The 23,603-nt window shown below is 42.3% G+C and overlaps 1 protein-coding gene across 1 annotated transcript in view; it reads left to right on the top strand.

Annotated features, from left to right (window-relative positions):
- Window positions 1-1,697: 1,697 nt before the first annotated feature.
- Window positions 1,698-23,603, top strand: part of LOC311225271 (neurobeachin-like) — a gene marked incomplete at its 5' end in the record, with an annotated part of 544,672 nt that continues 522,766 nt past the window's right edge. The window contains 1 exon segment of the mRNA XM_084310493.1: window positions 1,698-1,970. Within this exon segment, the coding sequence (XP_084166619.1) occupies window positions 1,698-1,970 (273 nt within the window).

Raw genomic sequence — 23,603 nt, 5'->3', positions numbered from 1 at the left:
ATAGTATAGTGGCAGGAACCTTCACATCAGAAGTTATGCTTGTGTTTTGTGGTTGTGTTGTGTAGACAGTGAAACTCTGTGTGATGTGTAGACCTGCATGGATTTCTGTTCAATGAGGCTTATTTATCGTTTTACCATACAACACTGTATGTCAAATCTGTTCAGTTCCAAGCTAAATGAAAACCTTGTCAAGATAAACATGATTTATTCCATCCATGTCTTGCTTTATAATGGATTTCCTTTTACAAAAATGACACGTTATCACAAAAAACGAATAGCATAATTTATATTGATAAATGGGATCTAGCAGAGGTAAATGGCAAATATTAACCATATGCTATATTGTTTGTAATTGAGACCCACGGACATTGGGTGAATCGCCAACACCACACAAGGGTTAATGAGTTGCGTGGTCATAATTATGTCTCACAAACTAAAGTGTAAAAGTAGAGAGACTTACCTTGACCCGGAGGTACAGTATAAGTGTAGGCTTACTCTGTACACACACACACACACACACACACACACACACACACACACACACACACACACACACACACACACACACACACACACACACACACACACACACACACACACACACACACACACACACACACACACACACACACACACACACACACACACACACACACACACACACACACACACACACACACACACATATACATATCTAGTTCAACTTGTTTCAATCTTTGATTAAAAAGAAATCACCTGATGATCAATTCACACTTAGTGACGAATGCATGGATACTGCAGAAAAAGGATATACCCTATGATAGGTCTACAACCTGGAGTTTCAAGTTCACGTTTTGTTTTATTTGTCACATAAAGTGCATGTACATACACAGTGAAACGCTTGGTTCTGTATAAGCCACCTATGAATTGAAAATGGGGGACCCTGATGTTGATGTAAACAAGACAAACGTCTTTCTCTGGTCTGCATCCCCTTAACAATTGTGTGTATTGAGCCGTACTGTATTGTACCCATTCTGCAATCTGTTAAATAAAGTTTTCATTCCTCCATTCATTCACCTGAGAATGTGCTTCATACAGTAAAACATTTTTAAAAGAATAAAGTCCAAACACTATACAAAATACAATACTAAAGTACAACCTAAAGTACAAAATGCAAACAATGAGGTAAAAAATGCAAACTTTAAAAAAAATGCAAAAATGCTAAAATACCTGTCCATTAGCCTATAAGTCAGCAACTCAATGAATGCAACAGAGCCCTAAACATACAACACTGTCATCATCATCCTATACTGGCCTGCTATGGTGCACCACATCACTCCACCTGCTCACTCAGCAGCACGCAAGCGAACCGCAGGCAGGGGGCGGCAACATGGCGGTGTTGGACAGACGCGCAGAGAGAGAACCGGAGGCGAGTCTCCCTGAGCGGCTCTAGCTTTGTGTGCGGCGCGGTACATACAGCAGGTTCTCTCCACTCGCCTAAGCGGCTCTCACATCGACAGGACCCCGAATTGGAGCCTCGTGAAACTGTCCACGGGTTCACTTAACTGCAACTCGCATGCGCGACTGAGAGTGAATATTAGTGGTTTGTTTCCCCACGAATTTTCTTATATTTCTCATTGTTTTATTCCCTTGATGCTCTTGTACAGTGATTATAAACACTGGTGACACCGCGGCGGCAGCTTCCGATTTGGGTGGAAATGTCAAGCGAGAAACCGGTGACAATGCCCGGTTCGCTCTCGCTCTCGGACCGACAACCCCCGTTAGGTCCTGGACAGCAAGGGGCTGCGGGCTCCTCTATTACCGGTAAAATGATGGTGTCAGGCGCGGGCGGCTCAATGGTTCTACCGGCCGGAATTATCAATCCATCGGTTCCGATCCGGAATATCAAGATGAAATTTGCCGTTCTCATCGGACTGATCCAGGTTGGGGAGGTTAGCAACCGGGATATTGTCGAAACTGTGCTGAATTTGGTAAGACCATCTTTCATATATCTCTGATTACCGGACAGTAGCCTACTCATGAATCCAGTTGGCAAGCTCCCTTGCATGGCTGTGATTATAACATCATGTACAGTAGTTTTGGGTGCAAGCAGGATGCAAGATATTAATTAATCCAGATATAAACGGTATTACTTGGTAATGGCCTAGGTCTGTTTAGTTTAATCTGGTGTAATGTAAAGAGGGATGCTCTGCGATGTTGGTAAGAGAGGGTACATACAGTAGGCTACGATTTGATAAAAAAAAATAAAAAGTTGTAGAGGTTACATGGAAAAGTCCCTCACACTGTCACACACTACACACACGCACGCACGCACGCACACACACACACACACACACACACACACACACACATACACACACACACACACACACACACACACACACACACACACACACACACACACACACACACACACACACACACACACACACACATGAAGTACATTTACCAAGTGTTTATGTCCAACAAGTAACAATGTGTTAGGCTAGGCCCCCCTAGTACAAGTCCTTCAGGCTCAGTTGTTCAGTTGTGTGGCTAAAAGCATGTTTTGTTCCCATCACGCAGTAGTCACTGCAGGTGCTCTAGTTCTTGTCTTAGGGATGCACCAAGTGCTAAGACTTAAATACCAGCCAATGCGGTGCCGGTGCGACCCATTACTTTTACTCAGCCAAATGGGCGTAATTTGGGACAGAAATGAATGCTCTCATTTCATTGTCCTCGATTAAGACAGATCTAATGCAACGGCTGTGTCAAACGTGAAGAAAACCAAACCACCTTGCCTTGATTTCTAACCTATTGCACATGGCTCTTATCTGATTCTAGTACTGGGCAAATTCTCACCAGTCTTTTTATTTGAGCTCAGTATATGTTACTGGTACACATTGCATACCTAATTGAATGTTAGCTTCTCTTCAACTGACAAGCGGGATCGGTGCGGTGCAGGCGCCCAGAGGGGCTCGGGGTTTAGGGTCAAGTCAGGCCAAGCACGGCTGAATGCAAAATTGACACTGTGACCATTATAGTTCCAGTCATGCCGTGACCTGAATAATATTGTTGTGGCTCAGCTCTCCTGCTGCAGTTGCCGTGGGGACAAGTGTACATTTGTCAGTAACACACGGGCGGCTGTCCTCTTCATCCCACAAGCAGTGATTTGTCGTTCTCCTCCTCCTCCTCCTCCTCCTCCTCCTCCTCCTCCTCCTCCTCCTCCTCCTCTCGCCGACCTCATCTCTGTTTTCAACTCGGACGGCGCATTTGGCTGAACATCTCTGGGAGTACAGAGAGAGTATGATGTAATTTATGACGGATGCGGGTAGGATGGGCTACTCTTACAAGCCATCGCACCCCCCTCCTCCCACCACCACCACCACCCCTTGTCCTTTAAAACGGAGAGTTATGGACGTAGCTAAGGTTCTGTGAATGCAGAGGCGATGCTGCTCAGCGCTGGACATTCGTCTCACGTAGGTACTTTCAGGTGGAGTGTTGTAAAAGGTCTCGCATTGACCAAGGATGATGTAGGACAATGATGTCCCCCACCCCCCTATAAAATCTGCTCCTCTATACAGAACCCTCCTGCCAAGACTCTGGCAAAAAAACACCGTCATCCAGAATTCACTGACCCGCTGTTCTATTTGTAACTCTCCCGTAAAATTTATTACAGACCACCAGGCGTAGCGTTTAACCGCGGACGACTCGCACCAACAAGGTCAAGGGCTGAAGGGATATTAGAACTCTTTGCTGCAGGAGTGCATGGCCTCATAGACTTCAGTAGAGCTGGATAAATGTGCACGGCAAAGCCTGGGTGGAGGTATCTCTTATGCTACAGTACGTGCAGACAGGGTAACGACTTGGATTAGCCAGAAGTCACCAGAAGTCCATTTATTTGTGACAGAGTTGAGAAACCCGGGATGGTATTACGCCGATTGACTATAGTTTGTTAGCCCAAAAGTTGACCTCTGCTGAACTTTCGGTAGTCGTCGTCCATTAATTAACAGCCAATCGGATTCCCCTGCTTCCTCATTCCGTAAACCAAAAGGGGAATGCCATCCATTTTAAGCATTCACACATCCTCCCTGTGCCCCAGGATGGTTACATTGAAATGTGAGAACATGCACCGCTCTCTCTTAAAAAAAGCTAGACACCCTCCCATTTTATGATGTCACCTGGATGTAAAATCTGGTGCTGCTCCATAGACAATGAATGGAGCACTGCATAAAAGCTGTGACATGGTCTTGCACCAAAATGAGTCTAAACCAGAATGAAATGGTGGCCGCATAGACCTTAAAGGTGGAAGACGAGATTAGCACCTAGCAGGGGACTGTGTGGTATATTATGGGCACAGAGTCCGTAGGGCTGCAGTACTGTATTTCTGGCAGGAGGTTCAGGAGGGCCTTAATGAAAGAATGAATAGTGCTTTTCTACTATTAGGCCACAAAGCGCTTTCCAATGTTGAAGGTAACTGGCCTCCTCCACAGCTAATGTGTAGATTAGATTAGATTAGATTAAAATGTATTGTCATTGTACAGCACAAGACGTACAACGAAAGGAAGTTGGAATCTAACCAGAGTGCAAGGTAATAGTGAAGTGCATAACAATATACAGTGTAACACACATGATTAAATGGAATATATATAATGAAGCTACTGCGTCATATTATCTACCTACCTCATATTATAGTCTACCTCTGTATGATAGCATACAACAGTGCTGTATACTGTATACATTTATATATTTACCGCATATATATCCATATCTGTCTGAATATACATGCATATAATCCTTCTATATACCTACTCATAAACCTGCATATAACCCATATAACTGTATGATAGCATGTACAATAATGCTGTATATACCGTATAGTATATTCATTCTTACTGTATATACACATCTGTCTGTACATAGCTGCATATAATCTCTACTAGTTACGCTGCTGGCCAGTATGACTACTACCATTATTGTCAAATACATGTATCACTGTACATATTAATATTACAACTCTGTACATCTGATTAGCACTACACTCAGTAGTACTAATTTATTATACCCAGTTTAATCACCTGTACATTGTATATTGTATTTTTTGTTTTGATCCACTTTTTCTCCTTATTTTTCTCCCATCCCAATTTCGTATTGCCAATCCTCCCCTTCCCTGTCTTGAACGTTGCTAGACTATGCCTCCCACTGGTTGGCTGTAGTGAGGATAGAAACCTTGCATCACGTGTCCCCTCCGGTACACGAGGAGGCAGCCTGTCGCATCTTTTCACCAGACAGCACGGACTCTCAGTGGCAAGGAGTAACGCGTGGGAGGCTCACGCTGCCCCCGATACTTCCTGTCTCTGCTGTGCAGGCGTCACCCAACCGACCTGTAGGAGTCGCTGTCCACAACGTCCAATCCCCACCCATCGACTTCCACCCGCTACCTCTGTCAATTGAGATAGTATGACGACTGGCCCAAGCCGCAGGCAATGCTGACACCGGGATTCGAGACCGGAGTCTCTTGCATTGGTGACAAGCGCAATCTCCGCTACGCCACCCAGCCGCCCTACATTGTATATTGTATATTGTATTGCACTTTACACTGTTACATTTGCATTCTGGTTGGATGCCAAACTTATTTTTGTTGTACTGTACTGTACTCTGCTGTATAATTACAATACATTTGAATCTAATCTAATCCAATGTACAGTATTATCATGTACAGCGATAATATTATAGTAGTAATCCATACTGGCCTGGGCCAGTTGTATAACTGATTAGAGTAGGTATGGGATATCCCTACATCACACTTCTATAGATACTTGCAACTCCGGAGCTTCGTAACTTCGAACTCGGACTGCTACCCAGTGTGTCCTCCTGCCTCCCATTTAGACTCAATCTTGAACTGTAAACTGATCCAGAAACAGGCTATAAGCAGAATTTATGAACTACTTAATAGAAGCAACTCGACACCTTTAGATCTCCTCAGGGGCAGATGGGAGACTGACTTAGGTGAGCCAATCACAGAGGACACATGGGACAAAATAATACAGGGGATTTTCTCCTCTCCCATTTGCCTTAAACATGCGGCTATCCAATTTAAAATTGTACACCGACTGCATTGGTCTAAAGACAGGCTCTCTAAAATATATCCCGACATAGACCCTCTATGCGACCGCTGCAGACAGGCTCCAGCCACTCTGCTCCACATGTTCTGGACGTGCCCAAAGTTGCACACCTATTGGCAGACCATATTTGACACCTTCTCTAAGATATTTGGAAAGGAAGTGGAGCCATCACCATATATTGCATTATTCGGAGTGGCCCCAACGGACATCCACTTTAGATGGTGGGAATCTAGAATGCTGGCCTTCTGTTCACTCTTGGCCAGAAGAAGGACCCAGGTTCACCTGTCTACGGCCACTGGATGAGAGAGGTCATGTATCATATTAAACTGGAGAAGATCAGGTATACTGTCAGAGGTTGTACCGAAAAATTCCACAATATTTGGGATCCTTTCCTAACTTTCTTTGAGGGTATGGATATGGAAGCGGATAATGTGACAGAGGCGAATGGCGATCTGACTGGCCTTCCTAGTCTCTCAGCTTGTTATTCTTTTATGTTCTTGCTTTTCTTTTTCTCTATCTACAGAATACAAGAGATGCATATGACTGCTGTCTGGTGATTTAAAAGCTAAAAGGAAAAACAATGATTAATAAATGATTTAAGGTATTTTAGAATGATTTTGTCTGGTATAGGGGTGGGGGAAGGGGAGGGAGAGAGGGAGGGAGGGCATTACTTTACTTTTCTTTTCTTTTGGCCCATGTGGGACCGCCTGTAAAATCTAAATATTCAAATAAAAAAACCTTGTTCAAAAAAAGAGTAGGTATGGGATATATACAGATATAGATATAGTATACAGCTGGTACAGTGCACAGAGTGGGTAACTATGTATACAGGTATGTAAACAGGAATATACTGTCTGCAGATATATTCATACAAATATAGATAAATATATATACAGTATATACATTGTTATTGTACATTATCATACAGTGTTATATGGGTAGACTTATAGGTTGAAGTGGGTATGATTACAGTGTTGTAGGCAGTAGATGTATAGATTTGAGTATAGGCAGCAGAGTTCAGAGTTCGTACGATATGGTCAACAGAGCCTAGAGTATAGGCAGCAGAGTTCAGAGTTTGTATTCAACAGAGCCTAGACCAGTGGTTCTCAACATGGATTATTGTAATGTGAGTCCAAGATGTGATACTGAGCAACTTTTTTGGCATATAATATCTAGCCAACGCTATCCACAAACACACGTGAAAAAAAGGCTATTTGACCAGAATTGCGACAAGGGTGACTACTAGAGGGTTAAATGCCAGTGTTTGTGATGGGCATCACAAATTATTGTAAAAAAAAAAAAAAAAAAAAAAAAGTGAAATATTTTCAATATATCAAATGCAAAGTTACAGGCTAGCATGTGTCAATGATTAGCAACAACACTGATTTAGATGGATTTTTATTTTTTATTTATTACAAAAAAATATTTTATCTAAAAATAAAAATCGTTATGATCAGGGCTGAAGTTGAATAAAAGATTTATTTATGCTTCTAAGTTCAGTGGCATGACTGCGGACAAAAAAATATATATAAAAACATTTTTATAATAATTTTTTATAATAATAAAAATATATATTTCAAGTACCACCAGCAGGGGGCCCAAGTACCACCGGTGGTACACATACCACAGGTTGAGAACCACTGGCCTAGACTATAGGCAGTGGAGTTCAGCGTTTGTATGGTCAACAGAGCCTAGAGTATATTAGGCAGTGGAGTTCAGCGTTTATACGGTAAGGAGAGTGTGTGTATCCAACCTTGGGCGAATCCTGGGACACTGGTGCCATACTGTGCACATGGACGCCAGCCGCCAGCACACATACAATGGCTGAAAGGCTCAGGAGACAAGGATTGATATCGGCCAATTCAGAAGGGATGATTAGGTTGCCTCACAATCTTGATCAGGAGTTTGGCCAGGGATGTCGGGGGAACCCCATACTAAGGCATACAAAAAAATATTGTTTGTTTCCCTGTTGGTTGTCAGTTAAGGCCATGGGTAGGTAGGGAATTTATTTTATTTGATCTTTTATTTTATTCTTTCCCACGGCGACTATGGATAGGGAATTTCTTTATTTAATTAAAATGTTCACAACAACATGGATGCATGTACTCTGCCAGCATGTTTAATATCCATAATACTAAAGGTTTGACTAAGATTTTTATGAAACTTTATTGTAAAAAAGAAAATAATTAATATATTTTTAAAAATTAATTATTATTATTATTTTTAACTCATAAAATAAATTGGGTCGCGGCGCGGGGCGCCCCAGTGGCGAACCACATAACACGCTGAGTCGCGGCACGGCCGACCCGGGTTCGATTCCCGGACCCGTCGTTATTTGCCGAATGTCTTCCCCCCACTCTGTCTCCCGTTCCTCTCTCTACTGGACTGCCCGGTAGTATAAAGCGATAAACGCTAAAAAATGTATCCAAAAAAAATTAAAATAAAAGAAAATTTAAATAATTGGGTCGCACCTAAATCGGCAGGGTCGGTCGGCAACCGGAAACAATTTTTTCTTTTCTTTTAGGCCTAAAGGGAAAATCCACCCTAGAATTCACTCAGCTGGGATTTAAAACCATGCTATCGCAATTGTGACATAACATTAGCAGGCTGAGCCTCTTCATTTCACCAAGACCCCATAAATAACACTTGAAATCTGAAGAGATTTCCTCCTGCCTCCTTCCCCTTTTGGCGTAGTTATAGACTTTTCAATCTTCCAGGCCATATGACCCTGTAGACTAGAGTATATGATTAGCTAGCACTCCGCACTTTAGCTTGCTTTGCCGTTCTAGTAACACATCAGCAACATGGGCGCCATGTTTGGCCTCTCCTCTATCTGTTGATTGCTTGCAAGATATTCATTATGGCCTGTTGTAGCTATTGGCATACAAGAGGCAACATGCACCCACTTTTTGGTAGTGACAACAGAATCTGTGAACGGGAGTGAATGCGTAAGTAAACAAAGAAAGCTATATTCCAGCGCACACCAGGATACTTGTGACACTTTTATGAATGAATTACGTTAAATTGTTGTTTCATCAGATTCACTCTGTGCTTAATTGCCATCAGGTGCCTTTAAATAATCAGGTACTGATTGAGAATCGAACAGGTTCACATTCCAACATGAATGCTAGATATAGTAGAACAAAATATATATTAGAAGAAAGAAATTACTATACAAAATACTTAATCAATTTCACCATTATATGGGTCACATTTAAATGAATAGACCCAATGTTTTTTTTTGATAATGTTCTTAACCCTTCCAGAGATGGTATTGCAGACACAAAATAAACTGTTGTCTTTAGGTCTATGAGGAGAAAAATAATTGTTCTCTATTTAGGGCACTAGGCACTAGACATTAACTGTCTTTATTACATATATACGTTGTAGCCTTACAAGCTGGCTAGCATTTCCTTAGGATGGTGACTTTGGGGCATGTAAGATAACGTTTCTGTCAGTATCTTTTAAAAATATAGAGGTACTATCAAGTTATCCACTCTTATTCAGACATCGATGAATCAAATTTTTTTTATTTTAAATATTTTTTTTACTAATCTCTATATGTAAATCTCAATGTGGTGTAGGTATGATTAATGTAGTCACAATTTTTTTTTTTTAAAAGGTCACTCCTAGGGCGGCCAGGTAGCGCAGCGGATTAAGCATCTGTCTACCACTGCAGAGACACTGGTATCGAACCCAGCTGTCAGCGGTGCCTCCGGCTTGGCCGGTCGTCATAATGACACAATTGGCGGTGTCAGCGGGAGTGAAGCCGGTGGGTGGTTGGTAATCTGGTCGTTGTAAACAGCGACTCCTACAGGTCGGTCAGGGCGCCTGCACAGCGAGGAAGGGATCTGGGTGAGGTAGTGTGCCCTCCCACGCGTTACACTCACCCAATGAGAGTCCTCGCTGCCAGGTGAAAAGAGGCTGCTGGCTGTCTCCTATGTATCGGAGGAAGCATGTGATAAACTTCAGGGCTCCCTAGACCGGCAAGTAGGGGGAAAATGCGCACAACGACCAGGAAGGGGAGGGGGGAATGGCATAACGACTAAATTGGGATGGGAGGAAAATACAAGAAAAATAGGAGGAGTTATTGAAAATGGAAGCATATTGGATATAATATACTAAAGTTTCGACTATTTGGAGCCACATGAATTGAATGAGGCATTAGACTTGCCTCCACCTTTGTAACCTGTGCTTGTATGTCTCACCTACATCGTTTCTCTGTGCCTTCAGGTGACCTCGTATGTAGGGAGTAACTCGAGCCACTAAAACCCCTCCTGGCACAGACAAATTCCCTCCCCTCCCTTGTGGAGATAGGTATATCAACTGTAATAGTATTCACCTCCCTTACCTTGTGAAGATAGGTATATCAACTGTAATAGTATTCACCTCCCCTACCTTGTGAAGATACTATAGGTATATCAACTGTAATAGTATTCACCTCCACTTCCTTGAGAAGAGGCGTATATCTACTCTGTAATGGTATCCACCTCCTCTGATTTTTTAAATGTAGAAATGGATTATGGAGAAATGGATTATGTGTTTTGTATCCAATGTACAAATGTTTCTTTCTTTCTTTCTTTCTTTCTTTCTTTCTTTCTTTCTTTCTTTCTTTCTTTCTTTCTTTCTTTCTTTCTTTCTTTCTTTCTTTCTTTCTTTCTTTCTTTCTTTCTTTCTTTCTTTCTTTCTTTCTTTCTTTCTTTCTTTCTTTCTTTCTTTCTTTCTTTCTTTCCTTTATTTTTATTTATTTATTTTTAAATATGTATCCTATTAACACTTTCTGCGCCATCCACATATACATACATTTTTGGATAGTTTTTCCTTTTTTTCGGTTTTTTATATATATTTTTAAATGTCTCTGTTTTTCTCCCCGTCCCAATTTAGTCGTTGTGCCAATCCCCCCCTCCCCTACCTGGTTGTTGTTTGCATGTTCTCCTACGAGTCGGTACAAGGGCATCCCGAGTCGATCGCACGCTTCCTCCGATACGTGCAGCGTCAGCCAGTGACGTCTTTTCACTTGGCAGCGAGGACTCTCATTTGGTGAAGTGTAATGCGTGGGAGGGCACGCTATCTCCACCAAGTCCTGCCCTCGCTGAGCAAGCGCAGAGACCTGACCTGTAGGCGTCGCTGTCCACAACGCCAGATTCCCACCCACCAGCTTCCCACCCCCTAATACTGCCAATTGTATTAGTATGAACGACCAGCCAAGCTGGTAGCAACGCCGAGAGCTGGGCTCGAACCCAGCATCTCCTGCGTTGGTGACGAGCGCAATCTCCGCTACACCACCTGACCTATTCAATGTCACGGACCTGTATGTTGCTGTTAAAAGGCATACTGGGACCGAGAGGGTGCAGTACCGGCCAGATCCTGCTAGGTGGCAGTATCGAGAGTGCAGTAAATCCTGTTCCAGACCGTGTGTTACATTTTTAAACCCCTCCGGGCGGACAATTTTAGTCCAGGGAAGCCTAGAGGTTCACTCGATCACATTGAAACGTGTCCAGGACACTCGATGCATGTGTTGTGCCGGATTATGTTGTGGACCAGATGGACACCAATACTGGAAATCGCGATCAAACAATTGGAATATTCTTTTTGAAGATACTGACTGTCAAATGACTATAGTATTGTCGTCTCCATAGCTATAATATATAATATAGATATATAGCTCTACAAACAAGGTGACGCACCCCTATCTTTAAAGCGTGGCCTAGCTAGAACGGGATAAGGATAATGGCTGGCGCTGAATGAGTTAATATTCATGTTTTTGTACTCTGATGTTTATGGTATCTTATGGAAATGTATACATTCTAGATCTCTGACAATTATTATAAATTTTATTATTATTGAATTATCTTATAGATAGGTTGAAGTTGGCAATGCTGTTTGGGTTATTATGGGCCACGTAATACAGTTGTAGTGTATAATTCCATAGTATCTTGTGTTTTACTAAAAAATATATAATAATAGACATGGATCTTATAGAAATAATAATATTTAGATCTAGTTTGTAATTTAGTAAGGTAAAATTGTAGTTTCTATGGCCTATTACTGCTGGCTTCTTGAAGTGCCTTCATGTTGGAACGTGGACATGTTGGGATTATCAACTGACGGCAATTACAGACACAGAGCGAATCGGATGAAGCAACATGTGAAATACGCGATACGCTCCTTTTTGTTTTAATGTGCTTCATTAATAAAAGTGTCAACCCAAGTAGCGCCGATGTGTGCTGGAATATTCTTGTTTTTTTTTTATTACCCTGCACCAGCTGGCACCCAGGAGAGAGGCACTGCTGTGCACAGGGGTATCTTCAGTCTTAGGAGTGAATACACACCAGAGCAAAACAGAATACATGCATGTATGTATGCGGGCAAATGGAGACTCTCCCACTCCCCAAATTAACCTGAAGGGTTCAGTTCTCTCAAGAACACTGTTATACACACTGCCACCGACATACAGGTGTCGCCTCTACCTCTTATAAATATTGTGCCTTTGAATGAGATGCTTTCTTTGGCCCAAATGCTTCATTAACTCAGACATTGACCACAACATTGCTCTTGCTGACAACTTTGTCAACACATTTCAGAAGCATCGCGTCCCCGCTTGTCACCGTGCAGCTAATAACCAGCTGTTGAGCCCAGTGTTGGTGCCCACATACAACCGGATTGGCACATATCCCAACGGGAGGTTATCGGCAAGGTTCTAGAATGTAGTTGTCAGTCACCCTCCTTATATAAGCCTATTATTACTTTTTTTAGAGGAAGACATTAAGGCAACCATAACTGGACCACCCTCTAGCAGTCTAGCTTAACCTCACCAGGTTAAAGGAATAGATCAGATTTTCTACTACTTATCAATGGTGCTGTTGGTCAGTAGAGTCCTTTCTCAGCGCAATCTGTGCAGTTCTTCATACTAGCTCCAACTGGTTAGCCACAAACCGATGCAAAGTCAATGGGGTCAAGCTCCTGTCTGGACATGCTGACGGAAAACACAGTTATGCACAACAAGACGTAAGCATTAGCAGATAAGACACAGTTATGCACAACAAGACATAAGCATTAGCAGACAAGTAGTGATGCACGATATATCGGCCGCCGATATAATATCGGACGATATGGCCGTTTTTTTACACATCGGTATCGGTCCGATATCAAGATAGGGCCGATATTAAAAAAATAATTTTTTTTTACATGTTTTGGCCTTAAATAGTTTCAAAATATCAGTCATTTCTGAAAATAAGTTACAAAAGTAAAAAAAATTATGCGTTTTGGAAAATAGCTCTTTATTTGATTATCATAAAAAAAGTGTTTTCTATACAGAGATATCGACATCGGTAAATATCGGTATCGGCCAGAACAGCAATATTAATATCGGTTATCGGTATCGGCCACAATTTTCACATCGGTGCATCACTACAGACAAGACATCCATGCAGAGGGATTAGAGCTAGGAGACGTCATCCTGACAAACGGATAGACAAGCCAGACAGTTGAGGACAGACAATGCAGGCATGTAGAGGCTATAGCCGCTATAGGTATGATGACAAACCTGGTTGCTTTTGAGCCAGGCTTTTAACTTGTCATTATGACTTTTCTGTATTATGAAGGTGCTAAGTGTTGGAGGTGATAGGCCATGAAGGATTCTATATATTAGTAAAGTGTCATGAATTAGTAAGTGTCATTATAAATGAGTAAAGGCGCTCCCATAGTCCAGCAGACTGTACACAGAGCAGACTCCGCGGAGGTCCGCGCGGCTCTTTGAGCTTTGATCTCAGCGGACAGCAGACCCACAGGTGCGAAGCTACTATTTTCTGACGCGCGGACATCCTTGGTGTCACACAAAACGCTGCTCGGCGTTTTGGTTGACATCGAACTGCATTTAATGTGACGCCGATCTGCATTTTACTCTGACCACTCGCTCCGTGCCAAGAGAGATGTTTGAATGGCTTTTCTAAATGAAGTGTGTAAAATTGCCAGTTTTATTTCGAAATATTGGAAACGGAGATAACATAGAATGTTATCTCCGTTTCCAATATTTTTAAATAAAACTGGTGCTTTTATTTCATGCAATGCGTGTTTCATTTCAGCACCACGCGCTGTCCACCTCAAGCCTATACGGTACATTGCATCTCGCTGCCTATATACCTGTTATTCAAGTGCGTAAAACTTTTTTTGTGGGAAATGTAGTAAAACTGGTGCGAGAAATGTAGGAAATAGACCGCGGACGTCCGCTGAGATCTGCTCGACTATGAAAGCTCAAAGAGCCGCGCGGACCTCCGCGGAGTCTGCTCTGTGTACAGTCTGCTCGACTATGGGAGGGCCTTAAGTGTCATGCAATTTAGACAAATGTTCCCAGCTCAGGAGACCATAGGCTACTGCAGTATATTACAATGATGATAGCTTTTGGGTTTGGGCTTTTCTACTGAAATATGAGGACATGAAAAAAAAAACTCTTATACATTGTTTTACACTAATATCAAGTATTTTAGTACTTAGGGTGGCTGGCTGGCGTAGCGGAGATTGCGCTCGTCACCAATGCAAGAGACTCCGGTCTCGAATCCCGGTGTCAGCATTGCCTTCGGCTTGGCCTGGCCGTCATACTGTTTCATTTGGCAGAGTCAGCGGGTGGAAGTCGATGGGTGGGGATTGGACGTTGTGGACAGTGACCCCTACAGGTCGGTTGGGGGACGCCTGCACAGCAGAGACAGGAAGTGGCGAGAGTAGTGTGAGCCTACCATGCGTTACACCTCACCAATGAGAGTCCGCGCTGGCAGGTGAAAAGATGTGACAGGCTGCCTCCTCGTGTGCCGGAGGGAACACGTGATGCAAGGCTTCTATCCTCCCTACAACCGACCAGTGGGGGGCATAGTCGAGCAACGTTCAAGACAGGGGAGGGGAGAATTGGATACACGAAATTGGGATGGGAGAAAAATAGAAAAATAAGGAGAAAAAGGGGATACAAAAAAAAGTATTTTAGTACTTATTCCACTAGTGGTACAGTGGCCTAACTGTACCTGGCACCTTCCACCCTTAGATTCGATTAGATTCAAATGTATTGTCATTATACAGCACAAGTGACAGTTGTTTTTTTCCCATGGGAATGATGCATACAGTAATGGTTTGTAGTTTGACTTTCTATCAACATTTTGCTGTTTTCTATGAATAAATATCAGGATCTACCTCATCCATGAAGTTGAGGGTTGCAATCCTGTCAGAAGAGACCTGCAACAGAGACTATTTTAGTAATACAGTAGCTAATCGAACCCCCTGTGAGATGGAGATTGCATTGAAATAGATTGCCATGGGAATTTAAATTTAACGTATTGAAATGTTCGGATGACCCGTCCCGAATACATGGGAATGTCTGGGTGCAATTTAATTGAATGCATTCTTGCAAAAGTAGCCAAATCCAAGACACCACCTCAGTTTCAAATTCTTAATCAACAAGGACATTCCAATAATTGGGCACAGTGTTCCTCGGCAGGGGGTCTGTCTGTGGACCCCCCTCCCAGGCGCCCAAGGAACTTGGAAGAATAGTCAAACTTATAATTTGCTAAGCGATTGAATTAATCTTTCAACAAGCTATTCTTGGGGGTGTCTGGCCAAGTATGAAAACGTATGAGAAACCCTCATATAGGACTTATAGTGGCATTGAACTTGGTACTGTGAGATTCAAATGACAAAGTCAATGGTATTTTATCATTCAACAGTGGGGATTCTTCTCTGATACGGCCGTGACATTTGGCAGACGTGGAATGCAGCCACTAAGCCTTGTCAGAATCGGTATGGACAATTTTAATCTAGCCCACTTATTAACAACTGCATACTGGTTACTGTCGTGGATATCAAATGTCCGGATATCCCACATTACCTACTGGTTGCCTACTGGTTGCCTACTGGTTCCCTACTGGTAGCCTACTGGTTGCCTACTGGTTGCCTACTGGTTGCCTACTGGTAGCCTATTGGTTGCCTACTGGTTGCCTACTGGTTGCCTATTGGTTGCCTACTGGTTGCCTACTGGTTGCCTATTGGTTGCCTACTGGTTGCCTACTGGTTGCCTACTGGTTGCCTACTGGTTGCCTATTGGTTGCCTACTGGTTGCCTACTGGTTGCCTATTGGTTGCCTACTGGTTGCCCACTGGTTGCCTACTGGTTGCCTACTGGTTGCCTACTGGTAGCCTACTGGTTGCCTACTGGTTGCCTACTGGTTGCTGACTTGCAACTTCCTTGTATGTGTTGTGGACAATCACAGCATGCCAAGTGATTCCTATTTAGGTCACAGTGATTTGACACCATTGCTGCCTCATTAAATGTTATGTCACTAACAGTTGCCAGATTCATTATTTGGATCAGCTTAATGACACGATAAAGGCTGTTACAATTAGTTTAACTACGGGTAGCAACGATGCACATTGGACCCTGGATCAGTGATTGGTGATCCTTGCGACGTCTGGTTAAAATTAATTTGTACTTGTAGCCAAAATAAAGAAAGGTGAGAAGATTTCTGTGGTGAAATATATTTCCTCTCTGAAACCTCTCTTGCTTTTAATCTCTCAAAATCTCTTGACTACGGAGTTTATTTCTATTCTATTTCTCAACGTTTCTGGATTAACACAATAGATTGGCATCAACTCCAGGCAAATCCCAATTTTTTTTAAACACGCCCTCTCTGTGGATCTTCACACCTCTGATAATCTGTGAAAGTTGACTCAACGAGGATTCGCTTGCTTAGATGCACCTAACGCCTTCTTTTTTTTATTTTTTTTTTTGAGGGCGAGTAATTGAATGTATTGTAACCAGATGCTACAATGTTGTGCCATGCCACCATCCTTTATTGAAGCTAATTAAGGGTGGTTTCGTCATTAATCTTTTATGGATAGGCAGTGCGGGATGAAAGCTGTAATTAAGATAATGTGTTGTCACGCAGATTGCCCTGTCTTCCTAGATGGATTTAATTCCACAGGAATTGAATTGGGTAACAAGGGTGAGCTGAGCTGAATTAATACCATTTGTACTTGGTGACATTATCTAACTTGATCCAGTCAGTGGTGTGCACATCAGTTTCACTTATATTTCGCTATGCTATAGATGATGATGATTGATATATTTTTTAAATAAAAAAATACTGTTAGTGTTCCATTATTCCATTATATTTAATTTCATTGCCTAAATACAGATGACATAAATACAGATTACAGCTCTGTCTTAAACAAAGTATTCTCCCCAGTTTGTAGATGTACAGTAGGGCACAATATCCCTGCAATGGCTCTCACGTATAACAATAATCACTATAACCTGTGGATATTATAACGCTGCAGTTACGTAGTCTATTGTGATTGTAGATCTGTTTGGTCACACGACAGGCTAGGCTTACACCCTTTTTCCAGGCTTTTAGCATACCATAACTCCACAAATCATATCCTTCATATGTTTTACACTAGCCACCTGACAGAGTGAGGAATAACTGTGTGATAATAGATATATCTTTCCAGACATTAACACTTGGAGGGGTTGCTGCATGCCAGCCATATTAATTGACAGAGTCTTGAGATCTCAGAGTAGTGACCTTGCTGCTGTACAACTAAGACAGGACAATATTTATCTTGCGTGCCGATGCTTTTCATTATGTACACACTCCATCTAAGCACTCAATCTCGGTTTGAGTAAGTCTTGCAACCATGAAAAAGTATTTACTTGGACTGAGCCGCAGTTAAGCTATACATTATTGAGATCTCCTATCTCAATGGGACTTCCTAGTTAAATAAAGGATAAATAATTAAAATAAGAAAATTATTTGTCCAGGTCCTTGTAACTTCAGTTGTTACGCTCAACAGGTTCACAATGACCTTCTCTGGTTTAATTAGGGGTGGGAATCGCCCGCCAGAGGCCCCGCAATACGATATTATCATGATGAATTGAAAATGGGGACCCTGATATAAACAAGACGAAAGCCTTTCTCTGGTCTGCATCCCCTTAACAATTGTTTGTATTGAGCCGTACTGTATTGTACCCATTCTGCAATCTGTTAATAACATTTTCAATCAATCAATCAATCAATCACGATACTAGAGACACAATATTGTAATATCATGATATATTGCGATTTATTACCTTTTTTCAACTGCAAATTATGTCTCCAACAGAAGACGTTGTCAACATCTGTAAATAAATATATACATCATCTTGTCTGTTCACCTCTCAATCGGGATTGTCAAGCCAAAACTATTTGAAAAAGTATTATGGAATCTTTGAGTCACTGTATCAATATAATATCGGCCAGCAAAATATTGCGATATATCGTTTAGATTCCCCCCCCCCCCCCCCCCCCCTAGGTTTAATGCTGTTTTTGTTTAGTGGAAGACTATCCTGCGGTAAGCTCTGTTTTCATTGTGATTAGGTGGTTTACTGGTCTATGACATTGCTTGTTTTGAGAAGGGCTATTATTGGAAGTAATAACTTCTGTGACTTGACGCTACTTTGATTTGTCCCTTCCTTCCTTCCTTCCTTCCTTCCTTCCTTCCTTCCTTCCTTCCTTCCTTCCTTCCTTCCTTCCTTCCTTCCTTCCTTCCTTCCTTCCTTCCTTCCTTCATTCCTTCCTTCCTTCCTTCCTTCCTTCCTTCCTTCCTTCCTTCCCTTGAGACACATACCTACCTGGATCAGTGGGGCCCCGACAGCAGCAGGAGAACACCATCATCATCGCACGGTGACGAAGCAACGCTTAGCCAAGCTTTTTCATTTTGATGGACTGAAGTAGGAAAGTAAAGTCTTGGGAAACTGCTTGTTCCCGTTGTTAGGAGAAAGCTGTAAACTGTAGAACTGGAAAATGTTATCCTTTTTTTGCACGATCGGTTTTAGTCACTTAATTCAGATTCAGATTCAGATAACTTTTAATCGCCATTATGTTTTACAAAGAAACACATGACACACACTGACTCATTAGCTAGGCGAGCTGCTGAGGGGAAGAAACTAAGTCTGTGACGGGTTTTTAACCTCTTAACTGGCACCGGCCCGGCCCCGGGACGCTTTGAGGACAATTTGCCCACCGGTGCGGAATGCATTGGATTCTAAAACTGAAACCGGCAGAGCTTTTCGTTTTCTCCCAGTTTACCAAAATCGCTCCTAATCACTCATTTCTGAACAGATTTGTATGTACTATACAAGACTTCAGGCTATGGAACCAGCCATACATTTATTTTTTGGGAAATATACTTTTGGATATTGCAACTACTACAGAAAAACTTGAGTACACAAGTTCAAGTTCAACTCAAGTTCAGACCTATGTTACTCTATTTTAGTGCTATAAGTATAAAGTATAGTATTTTGGTTTTCAAAAAAAGTATGCAGTCCTCAAGTTCAAGTTTAAAAATTGCCACTTTTCTGGGCGCCAGTTAAGAGGTTAATGTCTTGGGCAGCCATAGCCGCCTGCCGTGGGGGAGCGTGGTGAAGAGGTTGTGACCCGGATGGGCGGAGTCTGCCATGATCTTCCTAGCCCTCCTCAAGGCCCTGGTGGAATATAGGGACTAGAGGGAGGGACCGTGGCCGGAGGAAACCAGGTGATGGTGATGGTGATGGTGAGGATGGATTCAATGATGGAGGTGTAGAACTGAGCATAATCACCAATGCACAATAATTGTGTTTTGTGAAGAGTAGAAAAGGAGTGTTTGTAACATGATTGTAACAGTTCACTTGCATTTGGAAGAGAGAATAGTATTTAATAGAGAAGGAATTACATTTCTTGTGAATTGTGTTTGGGATTATGCACGCGTCAACATTATTGGTTGAATGTTAGTCTAATTTAAAGAATGGTTGTTCCTGTTTTTCCCTCAGACATATGAAAGAGCCTTATATGTATAATGTGTCTGTCATCAGTTTTTAGCCTTCACTGTGATGGAAAATGGATGAAGTGTCATGTCACATAGAATAATGTCCTCTCTCTTGCCAATTTCTCCCTTAGTGAATTGGTTTGACCCCAAGAGAATAATGCTATTGTAGAAAATTGCAGAGCTCTGCAATTTTTAGAAAAAGGTTTGCCTCTTTTTCTGGGTCGTTGTTCATGGTCTGTACTTTTCTCAAGAGAAGAGATTTTGAGTATCTGTTTTTCCATAAGCCTTCCGTTTACACAGTGAGGATATAGGTACTGTAGACATGCAGTGGACTGTGGACATGCTTGGGAATTGGCTCATACTGTATATCAATCACAAATAGCCATGCTGTATCTATGACTAGCCTAATAGTTCAGTGTTCATTATGGTGGTGGTGATGATAAGGATGATTATGATTATGATGAGGATGAGGATGAGGATGAGGATGAGGATGGCCTCAGGGAAGACGTTCCAACTCCTGCTCTGAGAAGGTTGCCTTTGTTCTTCACTGGCGCCATCTAAAATTCATGTTGCCCCACTTTAAAAAGGATATGCCAAGCAGGCGTTTTCTTTTTTTAAAGGGATGTTTTGTCATTTCAGGAATGAAGTGGGTGGACTGTACTGTAGGGACTGGTAGTCAAAATTCTTTCTTGTCTTACATCGCCTCTTGTGTTTAAAAAAAAAACCCACAGTCAGGTTGGGAATTGAAAGAAGACAAAGGTTAACCCAGAAGGTTAACCCTTTCACTACCACACTACAGACGGTAAACCCTTTCACTACCACACTATAGATAGTTTAACCGTCTGTAGTGTGGTAGTGAAAGGGTTAACCCTTTGTCGTGGGGCAGTGAAAGGGTTGACGTTATGTATCGTCTCAGTGAAAGGGTTAATCCTTTGGTCGTGTGGCAGTGAAAGGGTTTAATCTGAGGCACTCCGCTACAGTCAAGGGGCCTTCAGTATCTGCGGAAATGTATAATACATGAAAGAGGCCCAGCAGGGGGCTGCTGGAGTGGCCAATGGCTGCTTCTAGTTACCATCGGGCCCCTCAGCCATAAGCATCCCACAGCACCGAGCTATTTGTCATGCAGTCACCCGCGGATCAATCCTGGGTCGATCTCGCCTTCGGTTACAGGCACAATCCTGCCATTCTCTCTGTTCACAACAGTGTGTAGTAGACCGTATAGCCGTGGATGTTTTCTCTATTGGTTCTCATATCATTAACCCCGTGGGGGTCCATCATGTCTCTTTTGTAGCATAGTCCTGCTCTGTACGTGCCTTGGTGTCTTGCATACGTGTTCTGTATCAATAGTTTTGCCTACTTGGGGTTTTAGCAAGTCCATTATACATGTGGTGTGTGTTGTACATACACAAGGTATCCTCCACCAGTCCTATAGGAAAAAACGTAATCCTATTGTTCTGTTGTGCGGAGTACATGTGATAATCGGAGTCGGACATGTACTGTAACTCACCAATGTGTTCCCCGAGAGTTCAGCCGCCGAGGAATTCCTCCGGGTGATGTCATGGAGAGGAGAGCAGACCTCTTGCCCACTGCGGACACTATTTCCTCAACAATTTTCAACCGTAGTAGTGGGAAAGTTGAAGAAACGGTTGACCTCTAGCAAAATGTCGGTGACAACCCCCTCCAATGTACAGTAAATGTCCTAACCCAATAATACACGAGACCCTCTTCTTGGGACCAAGTAAGGTTTCGTGGATAATCCAATAAACCCCACCCCGCCTACCCCTCCCCACCCCACCCACCCAACCACCTCCAATGTACAGTCCCCCCCCCCCCCACCCCACCCCACCCCACCTACTCAACCCCCCCCTCCACCCCACCTACCCAACCTCCTCCAATGTACAGTTTCTTCATCAAATGTATATACTCTCTTTTTTAGACTCTTTTTGTATCACAAACAGTACTGTATTTGTAGATCTGGTATGTCATAAATGTATAGATGTAGCAGTACTGTCTATCTGTATGTCATGTATGTCATATTATGTTATGATGAATTGAAAATGGGGGACCCTGATGTAAACAAGACGAAAGTCTTTCTCTGGTCTGCATCCCCTTAACAATTGTGTGTATTGAGCTGTACTGTATTGTACCCATTCTGCAATCTGTTAATACAATTTTCAATCAATCAATCAATCAATCAATCAATCAATCAATCAATCAATCAATCAATCAATGGTTCTGGTAATTCCAAGAATAAAGTAAAATGTTGTGTGTTGGTGTATTACATGGCATTAAGAAATAGATAGTACTTAGTTAGTATATTATAATATTATAAAGAGTGTAGAAGGGAATGTGATCTATAAACAGTGTTTATCCTTTGTATACTGCTATAATAATAATAGGCTATATCCATGTTACCAAATAAGATTTCTTCACGCTGAGACCCACATTAAAGTGAGGATATTATGTAATCAAGGTCGATTCAGAAGGCCAGTGTTCACCTCCATGTGGAGATGATTCTATAATGATCGTATTAAAGAATAGCTTTCAACCCGGGCTCACAGCAGGCCGCCACTGAGGCTGGGATCGGACGCAGTGAAGTTCACTCTGCAATGCATTAAGCCGACCAATTTCCCTCAACAGCAGCTGCCCTTGATCTGCTCGCTGATAATCTGCTTGTTATTTGAGGCTAAATTCAGATTTTGTGTGCTTTTTGAAATGTGTTTGTTTTTAAATAATCTCCCTGAGCGCTTGATGGATTCGTAGGAAGCGCTGAAATAGCGGTTTATTTCCCTCTGCCGAGGATAAAGCGTCAGCCTGCGTTTGCAATGTACTGTATGTGCTGTCATGTCTGTAGCTCGTCCATTTACTTTTATCATCTCCGCTACTGTAAAATTGTTCTGTGTGCTTTTCATGTCAAGCTTTTTTTACTGACCCCTGGTTATTTTAAAGGATACGCTAAGCATTTTGGAACCCTAGCCATATTTCCTTCTTACCAGTGACCGTTCTAGGCACAGTTCTTCATACTGGATACCTGCAGCTTTGGCTAGTTAGAGACAAAACTAATGCAACGTCAATGGGGCCACTGCTCAGGTCTGTACAAGCCCTGAAATAAATGCTAAAACCTTATCCAAAAGTGCAACCAAAGCAGGTTTCAGTGTTTATTTTGGGGCTTGTACACAGACTGAGGCATGGCCCCATTGACTTTGCATTAGTGGAGCTGCAGGTGTCCAGTATGAACAACAGCATAGATTGGGCCTTGAAAGTGGGAAATGGGGCTAGGGTTCCAAAATTCTGAACTTGTCCCTTTAAGGTTGCTCAGGTAACTTATTATCTGTTAATTACTTATTACACACACACACACACACACACACACACACACACACACACACACACACACACACACACACACACACACACACACACACACACACACACACACACACACACACACACACACACACACACACACACCTCATCCCATTTCTGCTTTGCACTAGATAGTACTGTACATTAGTACACTGCATAGTATTGTGTATTGTATATTATATGGTAACTCAGAACATTGTACATATGTCTATACCGAACACTGTGACCTCATTTTCTTCTTCTAAATTCATGCTATATTATGTTATTATGTTATTTGATACTATCTTGTCTAGCACAGTCTCTGGAGCGTAAC

The sequence above is a fragment of the Notolepis coatsorum genome (genome assembly GCF_963971535.1).
Source record: "Notolepis coatsorum genome assembly, chromosome: 1".
NCBI lineage: Eukaryota > Metazoa > Chordata > Actinopteri > Aulopiformes > Paralepididae > Notolepis > Notolepis coatsorum.
This window is presented reverse-complemented; position numbering and strand designations above follow the sequence as displayed.